The 26,120-nt window shown below is 37.1% G+C and overlaps 1 protein-coding gene across 2 annotated transcripts in view; it reads right to left on the bottom strand.

Moving 5' to 3' along the window:
* Positions 1 to 6,390: 6,390 nt before the first annotated feature.
* LOC141387088 (uncharacterized) overlaps positions 6,391 to 26,120 on the bottom strand; it is a 62,181-nt gene continuing 42,451 nt past the window's right edge. For both annotated transcript variants that reach the window (XM_073956223.1, XM_073956224.1), the window contains exons 3-8: positions 20,836 to 20,928; positions 20,468 to 20,771; positions 20,182 to 20,268; positions 20,013 to 20,117; positions 7,282 to 7,425; positions 6,391 to 7,208 (exon numbers count right to left, since the gene is read on the bottom strand). In XM_073956223.1, coding sequence (XP_073812324.1) covers positions 6,693 to 7,208; positions 7,282 to 7,425; positions 20,013 to 20,117; positions 20,182 to 20,268; positions 20,468 to 20,771; positions 20,836 to 20,928 — 1,249 coding nt within the window. In that variant the 3' untranslated portion in view covers positions 6,391 to 6,692. The remainder of the gene's footprint in view (positions 7,209 to 7,281; positions 7,426 to 20,012; positions 20,118 to 20,181; positions 20,269 to 20,467; positions 20,772 to 20,835; positions 20,929 to 26,120) is intronic.

The raw sequence follows: 26,120 nt of genomic DNA, 5'->3' as shown, positions 1-26,120 counted from the left end.
GACACTACAATCACGTCGTGCGCACACGCCACAGCTATCTGCGACAAGTTGAAAAGTAGAAACAAGGTCCTCAAGTTCCTGGCCGGCAGCACTTGGGGTGCAGATAAAGAAACCTTGTTGGCCACGTATAACGCGATAGGTCGGTCTGTGGTAAGCTATGCGGCTCCAGTCTGGTCCCCGAGATTATGTGATTCGAACTGGAAAAAGATTCAAACTTGCCAGAATGCCGCCCTGAGAACAGCGACAGGGTGCCTCCTCAAATCTTCAGTGGACCATCTACATGAGGAGGCAAAAATTCTTCCTGTAAAGCAACACAATGAGATGCTTTCGTTGCAGTACCTGCTTGGATGTTATCGTGTGAGCCATCCCAATCACCATCTTGTGGGTAGGCCCGGCCCATTCAGGGAGATCACGAAGGATATCCATGCTCTAGAGGCAGAGGTCCAACGATACAGGAGAGAACCCCTAGATCAACAAGCATATCAAGCAGGATTGAATAGCATTCACACGGACGCAGTTGCCAAGGCCAATAAAGTACTGCCAATAAAGTACTCAGAGTACATCCTCCATCTATCGCAGCTGAGGAGTGTAAACTACCACGACAAACCAGAGTAGTTTTGGCTCAACTACGCTCGGGATATTGCAGTCGCCTAAATTCGTATTGGGCGGAAATCGATCGCGCCGTGCAAGACATATGCCCAGTATGCGGCATGGGCCCGCACGACGCACAACACCTTTTTAACAGCCCCGCCAAACCTACCCATCTAACTCCAGTGGATCTGTGGCTACATCCCATCGAAGCAGCCATTTTTCTGGAACTGGAGATAGACCCAGAGCCAGATTGAACAGAGGAACGAACATATAAACATAATAAAAACACTGTTACAACAACAACAAGACCGAAGGTGGCTAGCTGCTTTGCACGTCATCATCAATCTTTTACCAAATAGAAATCGAGGCACCTGCACCATTTTAGAACTTAGTTGAGCCAAAACTCTGGTATATAGAGGCAGCTGACGTTATTCTGCTGCCATAGATAAGGGATATACTCCGAGGACATCATTCAGTCACTGTTGATGAAGAATCTCTTGTAACTTGCAGCCACTCCTCGTCAGGGGGTCCTATACACCTTATGATGATTAGGATACCTCCCACGGTAACACCTGAGCAGGTACTGCAACTGAAACATATTATTATGTTGACGTACGCAAAACTCTTCGTCTCCTCATGTAAATGGTGCACTGAAGACATAAGGAGGCAACCTGTTGCAAAGGAAGTGCGATTCTCTAACTATTTGTTTAGTTACCGAAAATCGCTGTAATAACGATATTTGTCGGCAAGTTAGCGACAAAAAAGTAGTCGTAATGTTCTACCAATATCAACAGTGTTGTCAACTTTCGTTTGAACATTTCATTCATAATTTTACGTTTAAATGTTGCGAGTTTTGACGGTACCCAGCAAAATTTATTTGAAGTTGTTCCTTGTGAAGTAGTGATTGAATAGCTTTTTTTGAAGCAGTCCACGCAGAGTCATGAAAAATGCAGTCCGTTCTTCACATTTTGACAATGTCCGATTTGAATCCATTTCATAAATTTTTCACATTTTATAAATTTCAAAATTTTGCAAAAAAAAACTTAAAAAGACAAAGAACTTAATTTGTTTCTTGTTAATTATAATAACAGCAATATGTTTGTATACAAAAAATAATAAAAGTGATTTCGAACTACATCTTTGTTTGTAGCCAAAGAAGTAGTTGAATCATATGTTGTTGTGATTTATTCACTACAAAGAACTAATGCAAAATGTGTGCTTAAGAAGCAAATTAGACAGTATCCTCACTGCACCATGCCCTTGTAAAAATCATGACTTCTTTCACGTAAAAAGATGTAGTCCGGAATCACTTGCACTCATGATTTAACTACTTCTTTGGCTACAAACATTTTGCTGGGTAACTCAAAAACTGAGTAAGGAAAATCGCACTACAGGTCCGAATACTCTTTCATTGTGTTGCACTTGTATTCAAGGGCCACACCGTGTAGTCTACATGCGACACCACGTATAGAGGAGTTTTTGATGACTGAAATTCTCAGGAAATGTAAGCCAACATTATGCCGCCGAAATTTTTGATATTCTGGTCAGGGATTAACTCGCAGATCTTTTGAGTGCAAGGCGGGCGTGTTTACTACAGCACCACGGCTACTTTTGTTTAATCCTTTTGAACCTACTGTCATCACTAATAATAGCATTATAGCTTGTTTATATTATAGATTTTTACCGGGTTAACCTTCTTTATGAGGATTTATTTGAAGTATACCCAATGGAATTGACATGCTGTAAAAGCGCATGGAATGGAATTGAAACCTCAGTCTCTGACTGACTGCATTCTTAATCGGTCGTGTGTAATGGATCCTCCTGCAAACACTTTGTGCGCGAAATGTTTTAATGCGCTAAAATCTAAGTTTATTGCCTGCCATTTATGCAGAGCAAGATACCATCTAATTTGTGCAAAAATTGAAGATAAATTCGGTGAACTGTTTTTACAAAATCCTAACATTGTATACAATTGCAATGATTGCCTAAAAGTTACGTCAAACCTAATCTCTCATGTCTCTTCATTGTCTAGTGAAGTGAGAGAGTTACGTGAGCTAATAAAAAACTCAATATCTGCTCAATTATCTGAACTAAAAGAAAAGATTATGGAGGACGGCAAACAAGTGAGTCAAGCAAAACATGAAGAAATAGACAAACAACAAAGTAACCATCAACCTGTTGTTGTATCGCATTCCACATCTAAAACGCAACAAAAGGCTAATGATAAAAACAAGAAAATAATATTCCCCCCTTTATCTTGTTCGTCGCTATCGTCACAACACACAGATGCTAATACTGTAAGTCATGCTGATACTGATAATGCTAGCAACGACATGTTTGATGCAACTGTCCAACCTGCAGTTAATACCCATGACTGGGTTGATGTTCAGAGGCGTAGGCATAGAAGACGTAGAATTGTTTTTGGTGCTAACTCAGAACCTAATGAGTTAGATGTTATTAAATCAAAAAAATGGATACATTTGGCATCCTTTAAGCCTAGTGTTTCTGCTGATCAAGTTATTGATTATGTGGCAAAGAAATCTAGTATTGCGAAAGAACATATGCAATGTTTTAAATTATTAAAAAAAGATGCTGACACTTCGAATTTGAAGAAGGTTAACTTTAAATTTGGCATTTCATCCTGTTTTTATAACGACATTTTGGATCCAAAGATTTGGCCTATGGACATTAAGGTCCGTCCCTTTATAAATTTTCGGAGGAACCTAACCCAAAATCAACAAAACTAGCTGACGTCAATAGCGGATTATCAATTTATTACCAGAATGTTTCTGGCATGCGTACAAAATCTAAGCAAATTTTTGAATTTTCGTCCCAATGTGACTTTGATGTTATTGCTCTTGTGGAAACGTGGCTAAATGAGGACTTTTTTAGTTCTGAATTCTTTGATGCAAACTTGTTTGATGTCTACAGAAAAGACCGTAATGGCGATACCACTGGTTGTTCGAGAGGAGGTGGAGTGCTTTTAGCAGTAAAGAAGGAGTTAAAATCGGAGCTTTTTGATATACATAATGATAATGGCTTACTTGATCAGCTAATTATATGCGTTCGTGGTGACAATGTCAAAATATACTTATGCATTTCATATGTACCACCTGGCAGTCCTGGGAGTTTATACGATAAACACGTTTCTAATATATTAACGCTGGATGGAGTGGTCAATAACAATTCGTTTTTGTGTGTATTGGGCGATTTCAACCTACCAAACATCTCATGGGCCCGTCATGATTGTAGTGAGTTTTTAGATCCTATAAATGTTACTAGAGATTATGAAATTTCTTTTATTGATACTCTTCTTGCCATGGGCTTGGTTCAAATTAACCATGTCTCCAATAACCTTCAACGTTTTCTTGACCTTGTATTTGTATCTGATGAATGTAAATTTTATCTTAGTGAATCTTTATCACCTCTATCGCCGTCGAATATTCATCACAACCCATTGGTAATTGAAATAGATTCATTTCTTTATATGCAAAGTTCTTTAAATAATGATACTGCAAATTTTAATTTTTATAAATGTAATTTTGAATTGCTTAATTCAATAATGGCCTCTGTTAACTGGATTGCATTGTTTGAAGATAGTTCGACTCAGCACTGTTATGACTTATTCATAAGAGAAATGTCTAATATTATAAATGAACATGTTCCGCGAAGGAAAAACACATCTTATAAACAGCCTTGGTACAACAAAAATCTGAAGAAAATTAAAAATCTTCGTAATAAATTTCAAAGAAGATTCATCAAATCAAACTCCCCTTATGATAGGGAAAAATTTATTCACTACCAACGTGAATTTAATTTCCTAAACAAATATCTATATAAACATTATATACTCAATAAGGAATCAGAAATAAAATCTAATCCCAAAGCATTTTGGTCATTCATAAATTCTAAAAAGAAACAATCTGATATTCCTACCACAGTCTCTCTGAATGGGAGGACCTCTATTTCAGGTAATGATACTGTTAACTTTTTTGCCGAATATTTTAAATCTAATTTTGAAGTTCCCACATCTTTTAATGGTGAATTTTGTTTATCGCAAACCAATTTGAATATTGGATCTATGTGCATTTCAAAAGATGAGGTTTTTGAAGCAATCCATGGATCGAAGAACGACACTAAAATTGATGCCGATGGTCTTTGTTATTTCCTCCTTAAAAAATGCAATAATAGTCTGTGCATTGCTATCACGCATATTTTCAATTTGTCCCTCAAAGAAGGTGTTTTTTTAAACTGCTGGAAAACAGCATCAATCACCCCAGTTTTTAAAAGCGGCAATAAACATGATGTTTCTTGTTACCGGCCTATATCTAAATTATCCTGCGTGTCAAAGTTATTTGAGCGTATTGTATACAAAAGGCTGTTTTTCTTAACAAAATCAGTTATTTCTCCGCAACAGCACGGATTTTTCACTGGCAGATCCACAGTTACAAATCTTGCAACATTTAGTGAATATTGCATCTCAGCCTTGGAACATAAAAGCCAAGTTGAGACAATATATACGGACTTCTCCAAAGCTTTTGATAAAGTGTCCCATTCGATATTAATATACAAATTACAATGTTTAGGCTTCCACTCATCTTTTTTACAATGGATTGATTCCTACTTATCAAATAGAATCTGTAGAGTAAGGATTGCTGATTTCATTTCTACACCATATGTTCAAACATCTGGTGTTCCACAGGGGAGCGTATTAGGTCCCTTGTTCTTCAATTTGTTCATTAATGATATTTCTTCTTGTTTCTTTAGATCCAAATTCCTGCTTTACGCAGACGATCTTAAGATTTTTTCGAAAGTAGATTCATTATTGGATGCAGTTTATCTGCAGGCTGATCTTGATAATCTATACAATTGGTGCATTTCGAATAGAATACCTTTAAATATCTCTAAATGTTTTCACATATCATATAACAAATCCCATCATCCTATTTCATACCGCTTTAAACTTTGTGAACATACATTGACGACAGTTGAAACTATTCGTGATCTTGGGGTTGTTTTCGATTCAGCCATGTCGTTTGTGCCTCATATCGATTACATGCTTCCGAAAGCTTATAAAATGTTAGCATTTATTAAGAGAAATTGTAATGACTTTACTGATCCTTGCACTCTAAAAGTTATTTACACAGCTTTTGTGAGATCTAGAGTTGAATATGCTTCAATTATTTGGGATCCACATGGTATATCCCATACCTCCCGCGTAGAAAGAATTCAACGATTATTTGTTAAACATGCTTTAAAATCTTTTCCTTCCATTTGGCATTCCACATACATTTCTAAGTGTTTGTTTTTGGGATTACAAACTCTTGAGCATCGTAGAAAAATTAATTCGGCTCTCTTTGTTTTTGATTTGATTAATGATTCAATTGATTCTCCAGAATTAATATCGCGTATACCGCTTTATGTACCACCTAGGCAAATGAGATATACCGATGTGTTTAACGTTTGCCTACACCGCGTTAACTATGCTAATCATAGCCCATTAACTCGGACTTTTTGTTTTATCAATTCCATTAACATGAAATACCAAAAGAAATTTAACCAGTGTATAGAATTCAGCATTTCAAAAGATAATTTTAAATTATATTTTTTAACTAAATTTGATTAAAAAATATGTTTTTCTTTTTTTTTTTTTTTGTTTTGTAAATATTTATATTTTTTAAATCATAGTCTGTAAGGAAATTATGTTCCATAGACCGAAATAAATAAATAAATAAATAAAAACCCAGTGGTTTTGTGAAATCCGGCTATATATAAACGTACTATTATTTCTATTAATATTTTTAAATCGTTGTTTTTATTGTTCTTAAAAAATGGAATATTTGGCGTTTAGTTTTCACTTAATTTGCGACATACATAAATTAAATAACAAAATTATTAACATAGACAAAATGTTAACTAGACAAACTTACAACTAAAATACTCAGAAAAAAATTCAAGCATATAAAATAACAAAAAAATACTTAACAATAAATGGCTATTTAAATATTACACTGAAAATACTAATTATTTAGTATTTGTCTTTAATTGAGCGCGCTATGATTCTCCAGGAACCAAACAAATCTCCCTCCTTCCTACTTCTTTTATGTTGTTGCATACCATGTGGAACGGCTGGAAGAACTTTCTTCACTTTCCGGCTTCGGGGGTAATATCCACATATTACCAATACCACTATCCGTGCTAAAACGATTCGAATCACGGAATAGTGACAAATTTGCCGGTTTAGGATGCATATGATCTTCACCATGTTCCAAGGCACGCATTTCTTTGAATTTCTTACGTTCTTCTTCGGCATATGAGCTAATCATGTCACGTATTAGATCCAACCATTGTTCAATCAGTGCGGCATCGGCAATAAAATCACATTCCTGTTTCTTACGATGTTCATAGTAAAGTGTAAATTGTTTAGTTTTTGCCGTTATACCAATGTGTTCGCAGGGATAGCGGCCATGGAATATCAATTGTTTACCCTTTATTTCGGTGTAAATGATGCATTTATCAAAGATGAACACCTTGCCACGATACGTTCGCTTCAGTGTGTGATCGGCAATATTGAATTCACTGACTTTGCGAAATTTACCCTGATAGAAGGTGTTGAACTGTAAGGGGAGAGAAGGAAAGAAATGTTAGTTTTTTTCGTTGGGATGTGAAGAAAAATTTTCTGAATCTTACCTCATGCGTTTCGCTGAGACAAACAATGTCATTAATGACCTCAGATTCATTTGTGGTGGTTAGAAGTGTTCTTAATCTCTTTTCCAAACGACAACAAGATTCAATAACTGGCTTCAGTACATAGTCACGATTTTTAAAGAGGGTCTGAAAGATATAAAATGTGAGGAAAAAATTAATTAATAATGAAGAACTAAGGGCAGATAGAATTCATTATTAAAATATTTACATAACATCTTAAACAAGCTTGCTCATGCCTCTTGGGTATTCAAGCGTTTATCGCATTTAATTTTAACTTATAGTAAAACCTAACTTATGATAAATAATTGTATCTAAAGTACATCATCCTCTATGAATTCCAGGAGAGACTCGAGTATAAAAATCTGGACAGGACACAGAAACTACAACTGTTGATAACTCAATGTCAATGGACGGCATAGAATTGGTATTTTGTCAGCCAACTTACTGAATAAAGGAGTTAAGATGCCGGAAAAGTCTGTTTACATATTTTTTTAGTTACTTGCAATGAATATACAAAAATGCGGGTAGCACCTGAAGTTGCATAAATGACATTTTTTATGATTTTTTTTTTTTTACAAGAAATCTACCAAATTTTTTCATAAGATTTTATTTTCATCTGATAGATCACACCTTGAGCTACTTTCGGAATTTTTTTTTGGTTGAAAAATATTGCACAATGTTCTGACAAATGGCCGCCTACGAAACACTGTTTTTACTAAAGCAGTTTGCGGTGCCCACTGTACCTCTAAAACGAATTAACCGCTCAGCATATGCTTGTGTGGGATCATTAAGAACCTAAGAATCTTGTACTTATGTGAAGCGGAATTCAAAAAAATTAATTTTTAAAAAAATTGTGAACTGTCAAAGTCAAATTTTCGATTTTAACTAAAATATTGATAGATTTTTGGCCAAAAATCCGTCAAGATGTTTTTTTTAAGTCTCTCGCTTAAGTACAAGCTTTTTATGTGTATAATAATCCCACAAAAGCATATGGAGATCGGATCATCCGTTTTCGAGCTACAGTGGGCATTGCATTCCAAAATGCCATTTTTGAATTTTCTCTTTCTAACGCTCATATCTCAGCTAATTTTTGTCCGATCCGATTTTTGCAAATTCTACCTGTATATTAAAATGAGACAATAAAAAAATTTTTGATCTTGTAAAATATGTAAGTGGCCATAACCCCTTAAGGACCGAACATTGTTCCCTACACATAAGCGGAGAATTTTCCTTTCTAACACTTCTAATTTCTGCATAACTGTGGGCGAAAAGTAAAGCAGGTCTAATACAAGTTTTTTTATAACATTGTTAGGGATTTACTTTTTGGGAGCGTTCCAAAAGATCGCTTTATGCAATAAGCCTTTCACATAATATTCCGCGCATTTCATTAAATTTTACCAATTTATGAAATGTTACTACCAAATATTTAATGTTAACTTTAATTGGTATTTCCAAGCGATTTAAAAATAGTCTTAAAGACTGGCATGATCCACTTTTTGGATTTACCAGAGGTATTTCTTAAACAGATCGTTTTGCTTTTGGGTGAGCTAATTTTTATCCTCCATTCCGTATAATAATGATAAACTGTTCTTAAACAATGTTAGGCATAGGATAGTGTTTACGAGGCTATAAGCAAAGCTTTGGGCACGGTCGAACCTACCATTAAAATGTCTACCATTTAATTGACAGGAACAATATAATTACATACAAACATATGTTCCCACAACATTCTCGAAAGGACAAGGGAGACTTCTCTACACCGTAGTTTTTCTTACTGTCTGTACGTTTTAAGGAAAGTACATCACATCTTAAGTACTCTTTCATGTTGCCCCCCGTTTCCTTACTCAATATTTGAATAAATATTTATGAAAATTTCTAGCTACCCACATCAATAGTCGATCACATTACACCAGGATGCTCTCATTGCAATTCCTTTTTAGCAGGATACTTTTTTCAATTTACAGTATTTAACCTATTTCTTTGTTTCGAAAATATATATTTCAAATCAGAAAAGCTTTGTTTGCACAAATATGTCGAAGGAAAAATGACACACATTTAAAGGAAATATCCTTTAGATAAGGTATTCGCATCAGTCAATATTTTTCAAAAAAAAAAAAATACTTCAAAACTTTGCAGGGAAAGAATTTTCAAAAAGGTCCGGTACGGCTTCTAAGTTTTTAAATTAAAATTTCGATACGAGGGCTGGCCTAACAATGAAAACGCATATATTTACCATCAAAAATAATTTTATTGATTTTTTTAAATTGTCTCCAGGATGACTTTTTCATGAGCTCAAACCAATGGTTGAAGCACTTTTTGCACTCCGATTGAGACACCTCCAAAACATGGGTTTTGAATGCTCTTACAGCATCATCTGGCGACGAAAATGTCCGGGAATCAAAAGAAGTCATTGGATCCCCAGTCAGGACTGTACGGCGGATGACCCATCAATTCCACGTTTTGTCCGGTCCAACATGCGCCGATTTGCGCTCAATGTGTCGCATTGTCATGTTGTAGAATGCTTCGTCTTCTCTTGTTCGTTTTTCAAATTTCTCAGGAAACTTCAGGCAAACAAATTGTAGTGTGCCATTCAGAATTAACCGTCCTACATTTCTGAAGCCGTAAAGTCGCCACACGGTCAGTTTTGCCGATGAAACAGGCGACCTTTTGCTTCGAAGTGCTTCTTACATGGACAACTTTCGTTGGTTTTGGCTCGCTTTCGAAACCCTAAACGGTCAATTCCTGTTTTGTTCGGGCTCCTAAGCATAGATCCAAGGTTCGTTGTCTGTCGTTTGAAGTACCGCGATCGTTTTTATTCAAAATTTCTTAGCACCAATCCACGACAAAAATCCATTTTTGGAACAGGTGTTCATGCAATAGCAAATGTTAGTTAGTGGAAGAAATGTACAAGGGTGTCTCTATCGCAAGGTATATAACATGACGATACAGCATTATCCGTTCATGCACTGCTTAATTTTTTTCTGTCACAACGGCCGATTTTGGGCGACCCTCAAGACCTTCGTTTTTTTGGCGAGTTTCGGCCACGATAGAATTCATTAAACCAATTTTTCATAGTGCTATAGGATGGCCCATTATCGACATACTAAGATTTAATTTGATCGGTGCACTCTTACCGTGATTATCCACGTCGAAAATTGTGAAAAATGATCGGACGATCACATGTAAATTCCATTTTTTAAAGTATTTTTTTTTTCAACACAACACAAGTAGGCCTATCTATTGTTAAAAAGTTACTGAATAGGGGGGCTGGTCGTACGAAAAACTGTCCTGAGTACATTTTGGCTAAAAACTATCAATCCTTCCAAATAAATTCAAATGGCGCCTGGCAACACGCGGTGTTGCCTAGGCCAGAAAGTTTTCGTGCATCTCTCGTATTATAACTAATATTATCAATATTTGCAAAGGACTCGAAAAGATTATCAGCCTTATTCTGAACGAAATTTCCCGTGAAGTTAACATTTCCGCCGTTTCAACTTTCTAGGAAGAGGGAGAAAACTCACGGGGAATTTTAGTTCAGAATAATATTCAGTATCAACGAATCTTTAAGTCCATTTAGACTACGCTGGATTTAGCAATTATCTGGTTTTATTTAACATATGTTGTATGAAAATGACAACTTAAATCCACTGGATTTGCTAAATCTAGCATAGTCTAAATCAGGCATTACACAAATGGCAAGTTGACAAAAATCGTTAATGTCCGTACTAATTGCCATTACTACACATTTTCACTATTGCGAGCTGTAGTTGTTCGTGACAATTGCAACGTTATAACGAAATCAACTCCCTGATTGATTTTTTCTTTGTTTTATGCAATATGCATTAAATGCATTAAATTAATTTCCTCCTTAGGAATATCACTTTACTAAAAGAGTCATCCGTAAAAGGTTTTCCTGATATCAAGACTTATAGTCTTCAATACTTCGTGTTTTACATTTATTTCTTTCTTGTAGTACGTTTATATATAACCGGATTTAACAAACCCACTGGGTTTAAAATGTTAATTCCATTGCTTATATTTCAAATACATAAATCCTCATAGAGAAGGTTAACCCTGCAAAATGCTATAATATAAACATGGCCTTAGGAATATCATTTTCCAATGTATAAACCCACTTTTAGATTTTGTAGAAATATGGCTGTTTTAATCAAATCATAACATATACTGATGTACATATTATTATTTCTTTTCTAAATAGGTTCTCACCGTGAAAACAATATACAAAAAACAATATTTCTTTTCCAAATAGGTTCTCCACCCAAAACACAATTTACAAAATGACAACAACAACATTTGTTGATAAATACTACGACGACAACAAGTCCACACAAAACAACAACACTATTCATTATAAAATTTAATGTGTTTAGAATTGTACGCTGAAGAATGAATGGACGGAGGTCGTACACGCCACAAGTCGACAGTGTTATTTTTACCCCCTCCTCTCTTTAACAATAAATGCAACGTTATATGATTGATTTTTTCTTTGTTTTATGCAATATGCATTAAATGCATTAAATTAATTTCCTCCTTAGGAATATCACTTTACTAAAAGAGTCATCCGTAAAAGGTTTTCCTGATATCAAGACTTATAGTCTTCAATACTTCCTGTTTTACATTTATTTCTTTCTTGTAGTACGTTTATATATAACCGGATTTAACAAACCCACTGGGTTTAAAATGTTAATTCCATTGCTTATATTTCAAATACATAAATCCTCATAGAGAAGGTTAACCCTGCAAAATGCTATAATATAAACATGGCCTTAGGAATATCATTTTCCAATGTATAAACCCACTTTTAGATTTTGTAGAAATATGGCTGTTTTAATCAAATCATAACATATACTGATGTACATATTATTATTTCTTTTCTAAATAGGTTCTCACCGTGAAAACAATATACAAAAAACAATATTTCTTTTCCAAATAGGTTCTCCACCCAAAACACAATTTACAAAATGACAACAACAACATTTGTTGATAAATACTACGACGACAACAAGTCCACACAAAACAACAACACTATTCATTATAAAATTTAATGTGTTTAGAATTGTACGCTGAAGAATGAATGGACGGAGGTCGTACACGCCACAAGTCGACAGTGTTATTTTTACCCCCTCCTCTCTTTAACAATAAATGCAACGTTATATGATTGATTTTTTCTTTGTTTTATGCAATATGCATTAAATGCATTAAATTAATTTCCTCCTTAGGAATATCACTTTACTAAAAGAGTCATCCGTAAAAGGTTTTCCTGATATCAAGACTTATAGTCTTCAATACTTCCTGTTTTACATTTATTTCTTTCTTGTAGTACGTTTATATATAACCGGATTTAACAAACCCACTGGGTTTAAAATGTTAATTCCATTGCTTATATTTCAAATACATAAATCCTCATAGAGAAGGTTAACCCTGCAAAATGCTATAATATAAACATGGCCTTAGGAATATCATTTTCCAATGTATAAACCCACTTTTAGATTTTGTAGAAATATGGCTGTTTTAACCCTCCGTTGGACACCTGAGTCTAGCCAGGCCTTTTTCATTTTATTTTGCATTTTAAACTGGGTTAAAATAAAGCTATGGACCTGAGATTTCAGGTAGCTTCATGAAATTTTCTTGCCTTTCCAACGAAAGAAACATGAAGTCAAAAGGATCACCAGAAAAGGAGCTACAAGGATTTTTTGACATACATATCACATTCGTAACACATGAGTCTGGCCAGACCCCACCTATTTTTTATTGAAAAATTTCCAAAATTTTTCTTAAAATTGGTTTTTTTCTAAATTATTTGACAGAATGAATACCACTTTATGAAATTTGTCGCATTTCACCCTACCATGTCTTCAAAATTGCACGTAAAAAGGTCGCAAAAGTAGGAGTTGGGTTTGAAATCAGTGTACGTACCACAACCTAAAAAAATCCCTTGGAAATAGGGTTACACATTTATTTTAGACAATTTTACACATAACTGGACAAATAAAACCTATTACAAAGCCTTTATGCTCTTTTTGTGGAGTGGAATGGTTCAAATATAGGATTCTCCATATGAATTAGAAGAAAGTCCTTAGGACATATGCCCTCATTTACCTATTGATATTATCGTTATTGCACTGCAATAAGCTGTAAAGTTATAAAATAGACCCTATTCATTCAGAGTAATACCCCAAAATAAAATATAGTGCATTGAAGTTATATATAAATACGATTTTCGAGCATAGAGACAAGAAAAGTACGAATTTTTACTCCATAGGCATATGTCCGTTTTTACTACCTTGATAAAATTAATTAAATTTAGTGTTTTTCGGTATGTTTTTTGACAAATAACGATTATATATGTAAGATTAGGATCCTTAAAACATATTCTACAACTTTTTATACGAAAATATTAATTAAGTTTACTAAAAAATTTATATTTATTACATGGGTCTGGCCAGACTCATGTGTTACGAATGTGACAAACAATATCGGTGTCCAACGAAGGGTTAATCAAATCATAACATATACTGATGTACATATTATTATTTCTTTTCTAAATAGGTTCTCACCGTGAAAACAATATACAAAAAACAATATTTCTTTTCCAAATAGGTTCTCCACCCAAAACACAATTTACAAAATGACAACAACAACATTTGTTGATAAATACTACGACGACAACAAGTCCACACAAAACAACAACACTATTCATTATAAAATTTAATGTGTTTAGAATTGTACGCTGAAGAATGAATGGACGGAGGTCGTACACGCCACAAGTCGACAGTGTTATTTTTACCCCCTCCTCTCTTTAACAATAAATGTACACAAATAGATCTCTTTCTTCTTTGGTTTCATTGGCCACCCCAATGAATATTTGTCTCAATCATTTCCATTAAGTAAATACACACATTCTCTCTGTTTGAGTGAGTTGTTCGCATAAAAACTACTTCATGACTGGCTAAAAAAATTCTCATTCACTTCAAAGTGGCTACGCCTAATAAAGTTTGCTTTTTCTGTTGTCAATTTGTCATTAGTAGGTATGAACTGACGTTCTACCCTATTAATAAGGTTCGTGTGATGTTCCAAGATTATGATTCTTTTTGTGATTCGAATCTACCTACTGTTCCGATGGGGTTGCTCCTATCTGGGATTTGTGGTTGGACTGACGGCCTCTAAAAATGACCAAACTTTTTAAAATAATAAATTTCAAATATCAATGTGGTAAACAGAATAAATAAATAATAGAGAAAAAAGAATGTTGATTGAAATCGTAGGGATACAGTAAGACGTTGACAGAGCTATAAACCTGAAAAAAGATACGGACTATTTATCGTGAGTTATGACATTGCAATAAGGTAAACGAGCTGTGCTATTGGTTTTTACGTCTTGTTAATTTTTTTGTATGTTTAATTAGTACTAAAACTTACTAATGTAAGTGCAACTTTTTGCAATTCCTTGGTGTATTTTTTATTGAATGCTTATAATTTTATTATTTTTTGAATAGATGAAGAAGATCTTAAATAAGCTACGAAACATCGAGATAATTAATTAAAATTAATAAGCTTCTGTTTTATTTGCTCCAACTACAACAATTAAAGTCGAATAAATTCTATCTTTGATAAATAAGAAAGAAGCAGTAACAGGAGTGGTGTACCTAAATGTACTATGGACGGATCTCTAATTTTAAATATAGGTTAAATAATATATTATTTATGAGGTAAGTAAGCAAGTCGTTGATACTATCCTCGTTCTACATGCCGTACGAAGTCACGTGGGACCTTTTTGACTAGATGATCAGCATAGGCTAGACAAGGTGCAAAGAGCAGCCTCGATTCTTATAACTGGAAACGCGAGGAGAAGCACACCCCAATTTGCTATGTACGCAATGCTGAACTTAAGGCCTCTGGGTCTCAGCATTAAGTGTCAGGCAGCACGTAGCGCCCTAAGGCTGCATGAACAGAATCATTGGCGCAATTGTGCTTATGGGCATGGATGTATGCTGAACGAGTCAGCTATCAATGTGAACCAACGTGAAAAACTAAGCGACTATATATCACCAGTCCTGAGATTTGACGATATAGATGTCGTTATCCCTTGTAGAGACGACTGGAACCGTAGTAACCCTCCTCTGGACGGTCTGGCTTTTTATACAGACGGTTCCAAGCTGAAAGAAGGTACTGGGGCTGGCATCTACTGTGAAAGGCTAGGTCTTGAGTACACTTACAGGTTAGATAGCAACTGTAGTGTATTCCAGGCTGAAACCTTCGCGATTTGGAAGGCAGCGGAATTGATAAGAAGTCTGGATGCAGAGATCTTTGAACCGGTGACAATTTTTGTGGATAATCTAGCCATCAAATCCTGTAGCATCAAGTCTGAGATCGCCCTTAACTGTAGAACAGCTTTGGAAACGCTAACTAACAGCTATCGACTACGCCGACTACCAGGACTTCGATTTAATGGGAAATGAAAAAGCAGACGAACTAGCTAGACGAGGATCGCAGTCTACATATCTAGCAATCGCTGACTCAATCAAACCACCCATTTGTCACCTTTTCCAAAGTATTGAAACGTTCTTTGACGAAAGAGCCCGTGAATTATAGCATAACGAACCTAGTGTCAAGATCCATCTGGCTAACTCTGTCAGCCAAAAGAACAACCTGAGCAAAGCTGAAGTTAGAGTAATTTCGGGAGTTACTGACTACTGCAGACTCTGTGAGGACGAGGAAGAGATGGAGTTGATCGAGCACCTTCTGTCTCGATGTCAAGTTTTGGCTTGCAGACAGCAGAGGCTAGTGGGTGTCCAGTTTCCACCGTGTCTAACCTTCTACTCAACTAAGGAACCTGCTTTAATCTACAACATCATCAGAAATCTGAAGTGGCTGGGACAGCGCAACATGAACAAGTGAACCGTTTATCCAAATTTCTTCCAACCATCACCACCCAAACTGTTTTCTTCCTTCTAAATTCCCTTTTTCTAAATTTTTACTTAATTACTCTATATACTTTTTCTTTATTTCCCTTTATCTGCTTCTGTTCTCTTTTTCTTCCCTCTTTTATCTTATAGTTTTCTCTTTACAGCCCTTTCCATTTATCTTCCTTGGATGACCATAATGGACCATAAGGTCACCGAGTGACGCAGTCACAGTTAGTGACTGCACATCCCCAAACCTAACCAAGCATAGGCTTGACAATCTGTGAGTGCGATGCAAATGTTCACCACTTTCACTGGGGAAGCAGTGACACTAATGTCAGAGGTGAGTCCGTATTAATTTTTATTTTACAAAATAAAACCGACGTGGACGACTATGGTATAAAGAATTGGAGGGTATCTGAAAAATGCTTCTTCTCGGATCACAGAATGATATTGTTCCAAATTTCTATACTTGGAGTAATAATGAGTCCCCATAGAAATCCTAGGAGAACGAACTGGAGAGCGCTGCGACTTCAAATTTGTGCAGAACAATAGTTTTCACACAATCGAGAGAGCTGTGGATTCCATAACCAATACTCTTCTGACTTGCTATGAAAACTCCGATCCAATCATCTACCCTGGGAAAAATCCCAACCAGTTTGTTGGAATAAACAGTTAGCCAATCTTCGCAAGGTAGGTAGGAGATCCTGCAATAATGGCAGTAAGACGAAATTCAGTTCGGATTGGGATACCTACAATGTTAATTTCAATAATTACAAGAGTGAAATCATGAAAGCTAAGCGGAAATCTTGTGTCAATTTTAGTGAGTCTAGTGGCAAGATGCTATATAATGATTTCAAATCCATAGGTAGTATTTAGAGGCGCGACGGTTCCTGGACTCATTCTGGACTAGATGATCTGGATCTGCTATTAGGGGTTCACTTCCCCGGTTACGCAGACTTTGATGGTGTCCTAACTACAACGAGTCGCAATCAAACCCGAACCGTAGAGGATGGATTAAATAGTGTCTCAAGACTTAAATTGTCGATTGACAGCTTTCAGCCGTACAAATCAACGGGATAGTATGGCTATGCTTCAGAATGCAGCGGAGTCGATAATAAAGATTATGGCGGAGATTTTTAAGGTCTGCCCGACCTATTGGAGAGTTAAAGGTGGCCTAAATCCCCGGAGCGAGGAAGACGAGTCACGCATCAACCAAAGACTATGGAACAATTACTTTACCGGCTCTGCTTCAGAATGCATCGGAGTCGGTAATAATGATTATGGCGGAAATTTTTAAAGCTTGCCTGCGTTTCCCACACATACCCGACCTATGGAAAGAGGTAAAGGTGACTTACATCCCTGGAGCGAGGAAGCCGTGTCACACACCACTCAAAAACTATGGACCAATTACTCTTTTTTTCTTTCTTTCTTTCTTTCTTTCTTTCTTTCTTTCTTTCTTTCTTTCTTTCTTTCTTTCTTCTATTTAAGGCAATGCAATCTTACTGGATCTGTAAATTAGTGCACAATGAGATTCCAAAAAGATCAGCAGATCTCAGGAAGCCTATATTAAGGGTAAATTACCTCTTGTCATCTAGTGATAAATAAAATCTATGTGTGTTTCGACAAGCTGAGAATCAAGGTGGTGCTCTGGTATAACCGGCAAGTTGGGTCAAACCAGAGAAGACGGAACATGTTATATTCACCAGGAAACGCAAAATTCCCGATTTTGGCCCCCAATTTTCGGCGGGACTTTCTGCGGAAGCAAAATACCTCGGTACAATCCTGGACCATCGTTTGACATGAAAAAGGAGTACTGAGGAGCGGGCAAAGAAAGAACTTATTGCACTCTACTCCTGGCAGAACTCTATTGCGAACAGTTGGGGACTGAGGAAACAAATCATACACCAATCCCACGGCAGCAGGTTCATTGTACCGCAGTGACCCGAAACCATAGTGTTTCTCCCAGCGGCTGCCAATCCATCATCAAACCCCTGCTTCTACGTAGGTTTCTATCATACAGTAGCTGTATATAAATTTTGTCCTACCCATCTTAACCTAAGGTGGAGTTATCTTGCACTTAGAAGTGAAACATTACTGTCTAAATTATCCAAAGGACTCCTCAAGCCGCTTTGAACGTGATCTTGAATATCCAACCTTTGGGTATCTTGATCCAGTGTAAGGCTGCGAAGAGAGCTTTGGCGGAATTTACATTTCGGACACGCCAAGGTCTTAAACATAATTGATAGTCAGCATGAACTAAATGACGGGAGATGCGTAAGCGATAACGTCTCCCCTACTTCAGGTTTGACTCCTTATTAGTAATTTTTCCAAGTTGGGACACTGAAGATAACTCTCCTCTGGACAGTATGACAATACATACAACAGACGGTTCCAAGGTGGAGGAAGGAACTGCCGTTTCAAAATCTCATTTAAACTTATTGATAGCTGCAGCGTCTTTCAGACAGAGATTTCTGCTCTCATGAAAGATGCAGAATTGTTGAAAGGACTTGAATCGATAAATTATATGGCAATCCTTGGTTGCTGGAAAGCTCAGCATTACGTTAAACTTTGCTGGGTTCCATGTCATAGTAATATAATGGAAAATATAATGATTTTTGAAACCTGGATGCAGGACTGTCATCGTAGAACGTAGAGTGAGAACTCTAACATCAAAATGGGCTGACATTGGCATTGATTACTGTAGGTTATGTGTAGATACAGAAGAAATGGAGATTATCGAACATCTATTCTGCCAGTCATCCCTGTTGCAAAAGAAAAGAAACCGACTGCTAGAAAAATATAAGAGATATACCCCCTAACCATCCTATAGGTATATGCATAGCGCCCAATATCCTTTTTAATTTTGCCAAGCACCTATCATGGCTTGGATGAACGGTCTCTGAGTAAAGCACATGCCTACACTATTAGATAGCTGAGCATCATTGAACCTAACCTAGCGTCCAGATGACAAATGTGGATAATATTTACGAGCAGACCAGGACGTCAACCTATTGTCAATAGCGAATTTTCTGAACTCTCTGCCTAAACAGGCGATCTCCGAATCCATAAATTGCTACAGATGCAATAAAGTCCTAAACCAATATCCTCCAGCAATTTTGGATTGTGAGCAGCTTCTTCCAATTCAAATCCTTTCATACTGGCTTAACTAAGGTTCGGTTACTGTAGATTTCACAACACTTACAGATAACGCTATTGATTTGAGGTTACAGCCAACCACAATTCCTTCAATTGCCAACATCCATTCCTATTAACACACTTAAGAACACAACCAAACTGCTACAACAGCTCTAAGGATGTCAAAGGATCCCCAACCCAAAGGTAGGCCTAATTTAAAGTTCACCTTATAATTATAATTGTTCCACAAACATCCCAGTTGGGACAAGGGAGACTTCTCTCATATCAATGAGTGCACCCCGATTCATATTAGCTCAATGACATGGGACCTACTGTTTTATTGCCGAGTCCGAACGGCGTGTCCTAAGACACCACTTGTAGAGAAGTTTTACAAGGCTGAAATACTCAGGAAATGTCGCCAACATCACTGAGGGGTATTTTGCCACCGTTGAAAATTTGATGTTGCCTGCCCTGGGAATCGAACCCACGACCTTAAGCGTGCAAGGCGGGTGTGCATACCATTGCACCACGGTGGCAACCACAACCTTAACCTTATACTTGTAATTTATTCAGCTTCTGCAGGCATTCAGTAAAATTTAAAAAAGACAATTTAAGAAAACCACAGCAGCTACTTCTTTCGTCCTAAACTTACCGTTATAAATTGTGTCAGCAGCAATGGGTAGCGGGCCATTCTTTGAATTGGCTGCACCAGAAAACTATTAATGCCCAATTTATCATCCAATTCTGTTTGGATTAGCTAAAATTACACAACAAATATGTGAATTACAATGAAAAGAAGTTAATCGGATATAACAACTTACCTTAAAATAATTCTTATAAGTATCACATAATTTCAAGGAACGTTGTTTGTTCATTGTATACAAAACATAACCATAAAAACAATGTTGCTAAAATTAAAAAAATAGTAATAATAAAGAATTGTTAAAAAAGAAAAAAGGATCAAACTTCTCTATAGACATAACTTCGTTATAGAAACTCTATTTTGTGTAAAAAAAAACATACTTTCAATGTATAAAACAATTCGTTATAGAGAATTGTGCGTCACAGAGAAGTTCGACTTTACTTGAAAATAAACTCCCTACTCACCTCTATATAATGTTGAAATTCATCAAATAATCTCTTTAAATCATGTTTATTACGATGCAGCATTGGCAGGAATTCATCACGATGAAATTCGGCTAATTGTTCAACATTGCCGAAGAGGACATATTTTTTACCACGCAAACCCATTGGCAAATCTTTACGTTCAAACATATTGCCATAATTGTTAATGCCCGTCCATAGATTTTCCACATAGGTTTCTTCGGTTTTTATAAGCTCATCCAGGATTGGTTGTATACAACCATAACCCTTATCACGCATTTCAATTTGTTCCTCATCTTCGGCATCACTGAAGTGGAGAAAGGGGGGGAAATAAATTACAATTAATTAATAGAAAAAAGTTGATTACTTACCATATCACCTGCCGCAATGAAGTGTATTTCTCTCCTCGAAGACGCACCGTCTGTGAGCCACCAATTTCTGTCAATGGACGTGAACGGAAGTTTCTAAAACATAGAAAATGGAAAGTCTACATTTAATTCGTAGATAAATTAGGGATCAAAGTAGAACCAAAAAACAAATAGGAAACATAAGGCAGCGAGACCTGATGGAATCACGTCGAAAGCGCTGGAAATAATTGTAGGAAATCTACGACAAGAATTATTTTAACGGACCTAAACAAATTTTTCGGGATTACGACGAAATTTTGAGGGTTAACAATAATTTTTGGCATGAAATGAGTATAAGCGCTAATATGGACTCTGTAAATCTTTCCTCGTCTGGAAATTGCAAACTTTGTGATTAAATATTTTCCTCAAAGACTCTTCAGAAATCTTTAACGGCCTCCATTGATTATTGCAATTACGTATTAAGATGAGTTCTTTAAGCATATTCTATTCCTATCATCATTATCTAACCACTTAGGCGTTGAAAGTCGTGATTCATAAAAATCTATACAAATATAAATGGGGAGGTAATTTTTTATTTGCAAATAAAGAAAAAAAAACAGAAAACACAACAAACCGTCAAATAGTAACTGTTATCAACGATACTATTTTATAAATTCCAAAATGGGGATTTACCTTTCGTTATCTGTGGCAACAAAAATGTTAACGGCGAATCAATAAAATTGGAAAATAATCTCAACAATAAAGGAACTAATAAAGACATTTATATTATTTACAGGCCATAGGGTTTTGATTTTGTAACACAAAGTTTTAATTGTAAGAAAAAAACATAAAATATAAAATAATTTCGAAGATTAATCAGAAGATCGACAAACTGAATACCCTCCATATGAAGGCCGTATAAAAATATTTAAAGGGGCTATTCCCCCTGGATTTTCAATACACAGGGGCAAGTAAACAAGTAAAAATTCGTTAACCCAAATGCCTAAATTACGCTGTGAACCGAAATTTTGGGTGGTGGAAAATTCCTCTTGGGGATGAAAGCCCTTGGTTAGTGCTTACAGAACCCCGAAGGACAGATCCGCAGTGAATCGAACTTCTGAGTTATGGCGTGATGAATATTTTGTGCTGGAAACACTATGAGCCGTCTGGAACCAGCGTTATATCTTTTTGTAGAGCATTTCGACCTTCTAACTCGCTTCCTTCAATGTCCTTTTCGTCCTTTATTTCAAGAACCGCAATAAAAGTACCACAAGATGACATTTTACAGCTTTGGAATGTTCTGCAAAAATGTCGCTCGGAAGATTTTAGACACGGTTCCTAAAGACATGAAATCAATACCATCTTATTTAAGCGGTCCTTTTTCACTTTTACACCAATCTGCCTAAGACAACCAAGACAACCGGAGCCATTACAAATATTGAGCGCACTTTAATATCATTATTTTTTGGAATACAGATACGGGTATCCGAATTTTGGAACCGGTTATTTTGATACTAAAACCGATTTTTTTTATTCGTTTTATATGAACCGACCCTTTATTCTAGGTGTAAAAATGTCACATTACAGCTAGTTCGGTTAAAAATTTCAGCTAAAATCCTCAAAATACCGAAAATCGGGAGGTGCCGTTATAAGGGGGCTACAACAAAACATTGGGGTGGCGTAGGGGATGGAAGATACCATGGAATGGTCCTGACCGGCTTTAACATGGCAAAGCCCAGGATTTATCTTGGTCCCTCTTTCATCTCAAGTGGACACTGACCTCCCCGTGGTGTCACCTGGGGAACTGCCTTTAACACCCGTTAAAGGTAGTGAGCCAACATGTGCCGCGCGTTCACCCATAAGAACGTTAAAAACTTGGGTTAGGGCGTCGGTTTAGTAACCCTCCCCTAGAAAAAACAGCCTACTATGAAAAAACCAAAGAAAAGAAAAACAAACCCCTCTAAAGTTGCAGAACCCCGCAAACGTTTTAAGGTCCATGATCTGCGAATCTGCACCTGGAATGTTCGCACTCTTTATAGAGAAGGTGTAGTTTACGCATTGGCAGATGTACTTGAAAATTACAAGGTCGACGTTACTGCCATACAGGAAATACGATGGAACGGGAAAGGGGTCACAACAACACTTAAGGTGACGCGCTGTATTATAGCTGCCATGACACAAAGCATGAGTTTGGTTGCGGATTTTTAGTTGGTCGGAGGTTAAAACATCTGGTCTCCAGCTTTACCACAGTCAACGAAAGACTCGCTGCAATTCGACTAAAAGCAAAATTCTTCAACATCATCTTTATTTGCGCTCATGCTCCCACTGAAGACACGGACGAACAGACCAAAGATATATTTTACGAGCGCTTAGAAGAAACTTATGACCGTTGCCCTGCCCATGACATTAAAATCATTCTAGGCAATTTTAATGCCAAAATTGGAAAGGAGAATATCTTTGGCCCAACAGCCGGGAAATTCAGTCTCCACAGTGAAACATCTGACAATGGTATGAGGCTGATAGACTTTGCAGCTGCAAGAAACATGGTAGTTAGCAGTACCAGATTTAAGCATCTCGATATTCATAAGGGCACCTGGCTGTCGCCAGATCAAAGAACAAGATATCAAATTGATCACGTTGTGATAGATGGAAGACATGCATCAAGCGTGTTGGATGTACGATCGTTCCGAGGTGCAAACATAGACTCGGAACACTACCTTGTTGCAGCAAAGGTACGTACCAGATTAATGCCCGTAATTTCTAGCCCTAGGTATCCGGGTATGTAGCTACCTATTAGTTATCTTTGGTAATTTCTACGTGCCATTTACCGAGGCGTGTAAATTTTGAAAACATGTGGTAACATTGGTGATTTTCATTCATGATTTCGTAAAAACATTGCCACATATAAGTGTGTTACATTTTTTAACACATTGGCAACGATCAACCAGGCAAAATCCTTGGTGTAAGTAACACGGCCGTTTTCGACCCGGTAACGTTACCTATGGATTGAAATTATGAAATTTTGCTTACACGGGGATATCTATGAACTCATAGAAATTACAGGCATAAACGTAGCAAACAAAGTGTTAACAGACACAACACGGAAGTTGGACATCGGTAAGCTGCAATCACAACAGATAGCCACAGCATATTCCACTCAACTGGCCCAACTGCTTAATCAAAGCACTCCTCGTCCCGATAACATATCAGGCAAATGGCAAAATATTGCCCACTCCATGCAAACAGCTGCAAAATCCATACTTGGATACCAGAGACCTCCACCAAGGAATCCATGGTATGACCAGGAGTGTCGTGCTGCTACCGAAGAGAAATATGCGGCATATAGGGCTACTCTACAATCAGTAGCTACGCGTAGCGCACGAGAAAGGTATCGGGAGAAAAGGAGAGAGGAGAAACGTCTTTTCCGCAGGAAAAAGAGAGAGATGGAAAAACAGGAGTGTGAACAAATCGAGATGTACAGGAGACAGAATGAAGTCCGAAAATTCTACCAAAGAGTGAAACATCAAACTGATGGCTTTGGAACTGGCATATCCTCCTGTAGAGACCAGCAAGGTAATCTGGTAACTGATACAGATAGTGTGCTAAGGATATGGAAAGAGCATTTCCAAACTGTTGGTATCCAATAGTAGTGAAGTCGACGACACAGATCCAATCCCAGAAGATGGTATTGAATGTATACCACCCGGCCAATATTAGGTAAAGACAGCAATAAACCGGCTGAAGAATAATAAGACAGCAGGAGCTGATGGCCTACCAGCCGAGCAGTTTAAAACCGGAGGCGACACGCTGATAAGGTGTATGCATCAGCTAGTTAGCCCCATCTGGCAGGAAGAACGGCTTTAGACCTGGCAAGTCCACCATTTACCAGATATTTACCCTGCGGCAAATCCTTGAGAAGACCCAAGAGATGCAGATCGACACCTACCACCTTTTTGTCGATTATAAAGCAGCCTTCGACAGCCCGCTACGTTCAAAGGTATTCCATGCAATGTCTGAATTTGGTATCACCGCAAAGCTCATTCGGCTTTGTAAAATGACTCTAACTGACACAAGATCTTCAGTTAAAATAGGAAAGAACCTCTCCGAAGAGTTTTGTACCAAAAGAGGTTTCAGGCAAGGAGACAGCCTTTCGTGTGATTTTTTCAACATCCTGCTGGAAAAGGTTATACGAGAGGCAAACATCAAAAGAAGTGGCACAATCTACACCAATAGCCACATGTTACTTGCTTATGCTGATGATATAGACATCATGGGACGATCAGTAAAAGAAGTAACCGATGAAGGTCGAAGGAGAATCTGCTAAAGTGGGTCTGGCGGTAAACGGCGAGAAGACCAAGCTGATGGTATCGACGCGCAATGCGTCCATTGAGATCGGACCAACTGTTGAAGTTGGTTCCTATAATTTTGAGGTAGTAAAAGACTTCGTATACCTCGGCACCGCCGTAAACACAACAAACGACATCAGTTGTGAAATAAAAAGAAGAATTGTATTGGCCAACAGATGCTACTTTGGCTTAAGTAAGCACTTTAAAAACAAAGCCACAACTCGCCAAACAAAAAATAACGATTTACAAAACACTGATACTACCCGAAGCCTGGGTACTTGGACAAGCAGATAAGGTAGTGCTTGGCGTGTTTGAGAGAAAAATTCTTCGAAAGATCTACGGACCGATCTGCGTTGACGGTAAATTTCGACGTCGTATGAACCACGAGCTGTATCTGCTATACAACGACATTAATATATTTAAACGAATCGAGACTCAGCGATTGCGTTGGCTAGGCCATATAATAAGAATGAGCGATGATGAACCCGCTAAAAAGGCATACAAATTCGAGCCACATGGCGGTGCACGCAGAATTGGCAGGCCAAAGAATAGATGGCGTAAACAAGTGGATGAAGAGATGACAAGGCGCGGTATTCAAAAAAGCGAAGCACTAAACAGAGAGAATTGGAGATCTTTTCTTAGTTCGATCTATGGAACAAATGTTCTGTAATGGGCCAGCTAAGGCCGCCATCAGACCATCTGCTTTTTCACATGTATGACATCAGCTGTTCTGTAGTATTAGTATACCCAAAGTGACAACATACATGTGAAAAAGCAGATGGTCTGATGGCCGCCTAAGTAAGTAAGTAACAAAACATGGACATACATATATTGACGATTTTTGGCATAGAAGTTTTGTGACCACAGAAAACCTCAAATGTCAAATTACAGCTAGTTCTGTTAAAAATTTTAGGTAAAATTCTCAAAATGTCGAAAATCTGGAGGTACGGTTACATGGACCTA

The sequence above is a fragment of the Musca autumnalis genome, unplaced genomic scaffold, assembly GCF_047663935.1.
Source record: "Musca autumnalis isolate F117 unplaced genomic scaffold, ASM4766393v1 scaffold_5, whole genome shotgun sequence".
NCBI lineage: Eukaryota > Metazoa > Arthropoda > Insecta > Diptera > Muscidae > Musca > Musca autumnalis.
This window is presented reverse-complemented; position numbering and strand designations above follow the sequence as displayed.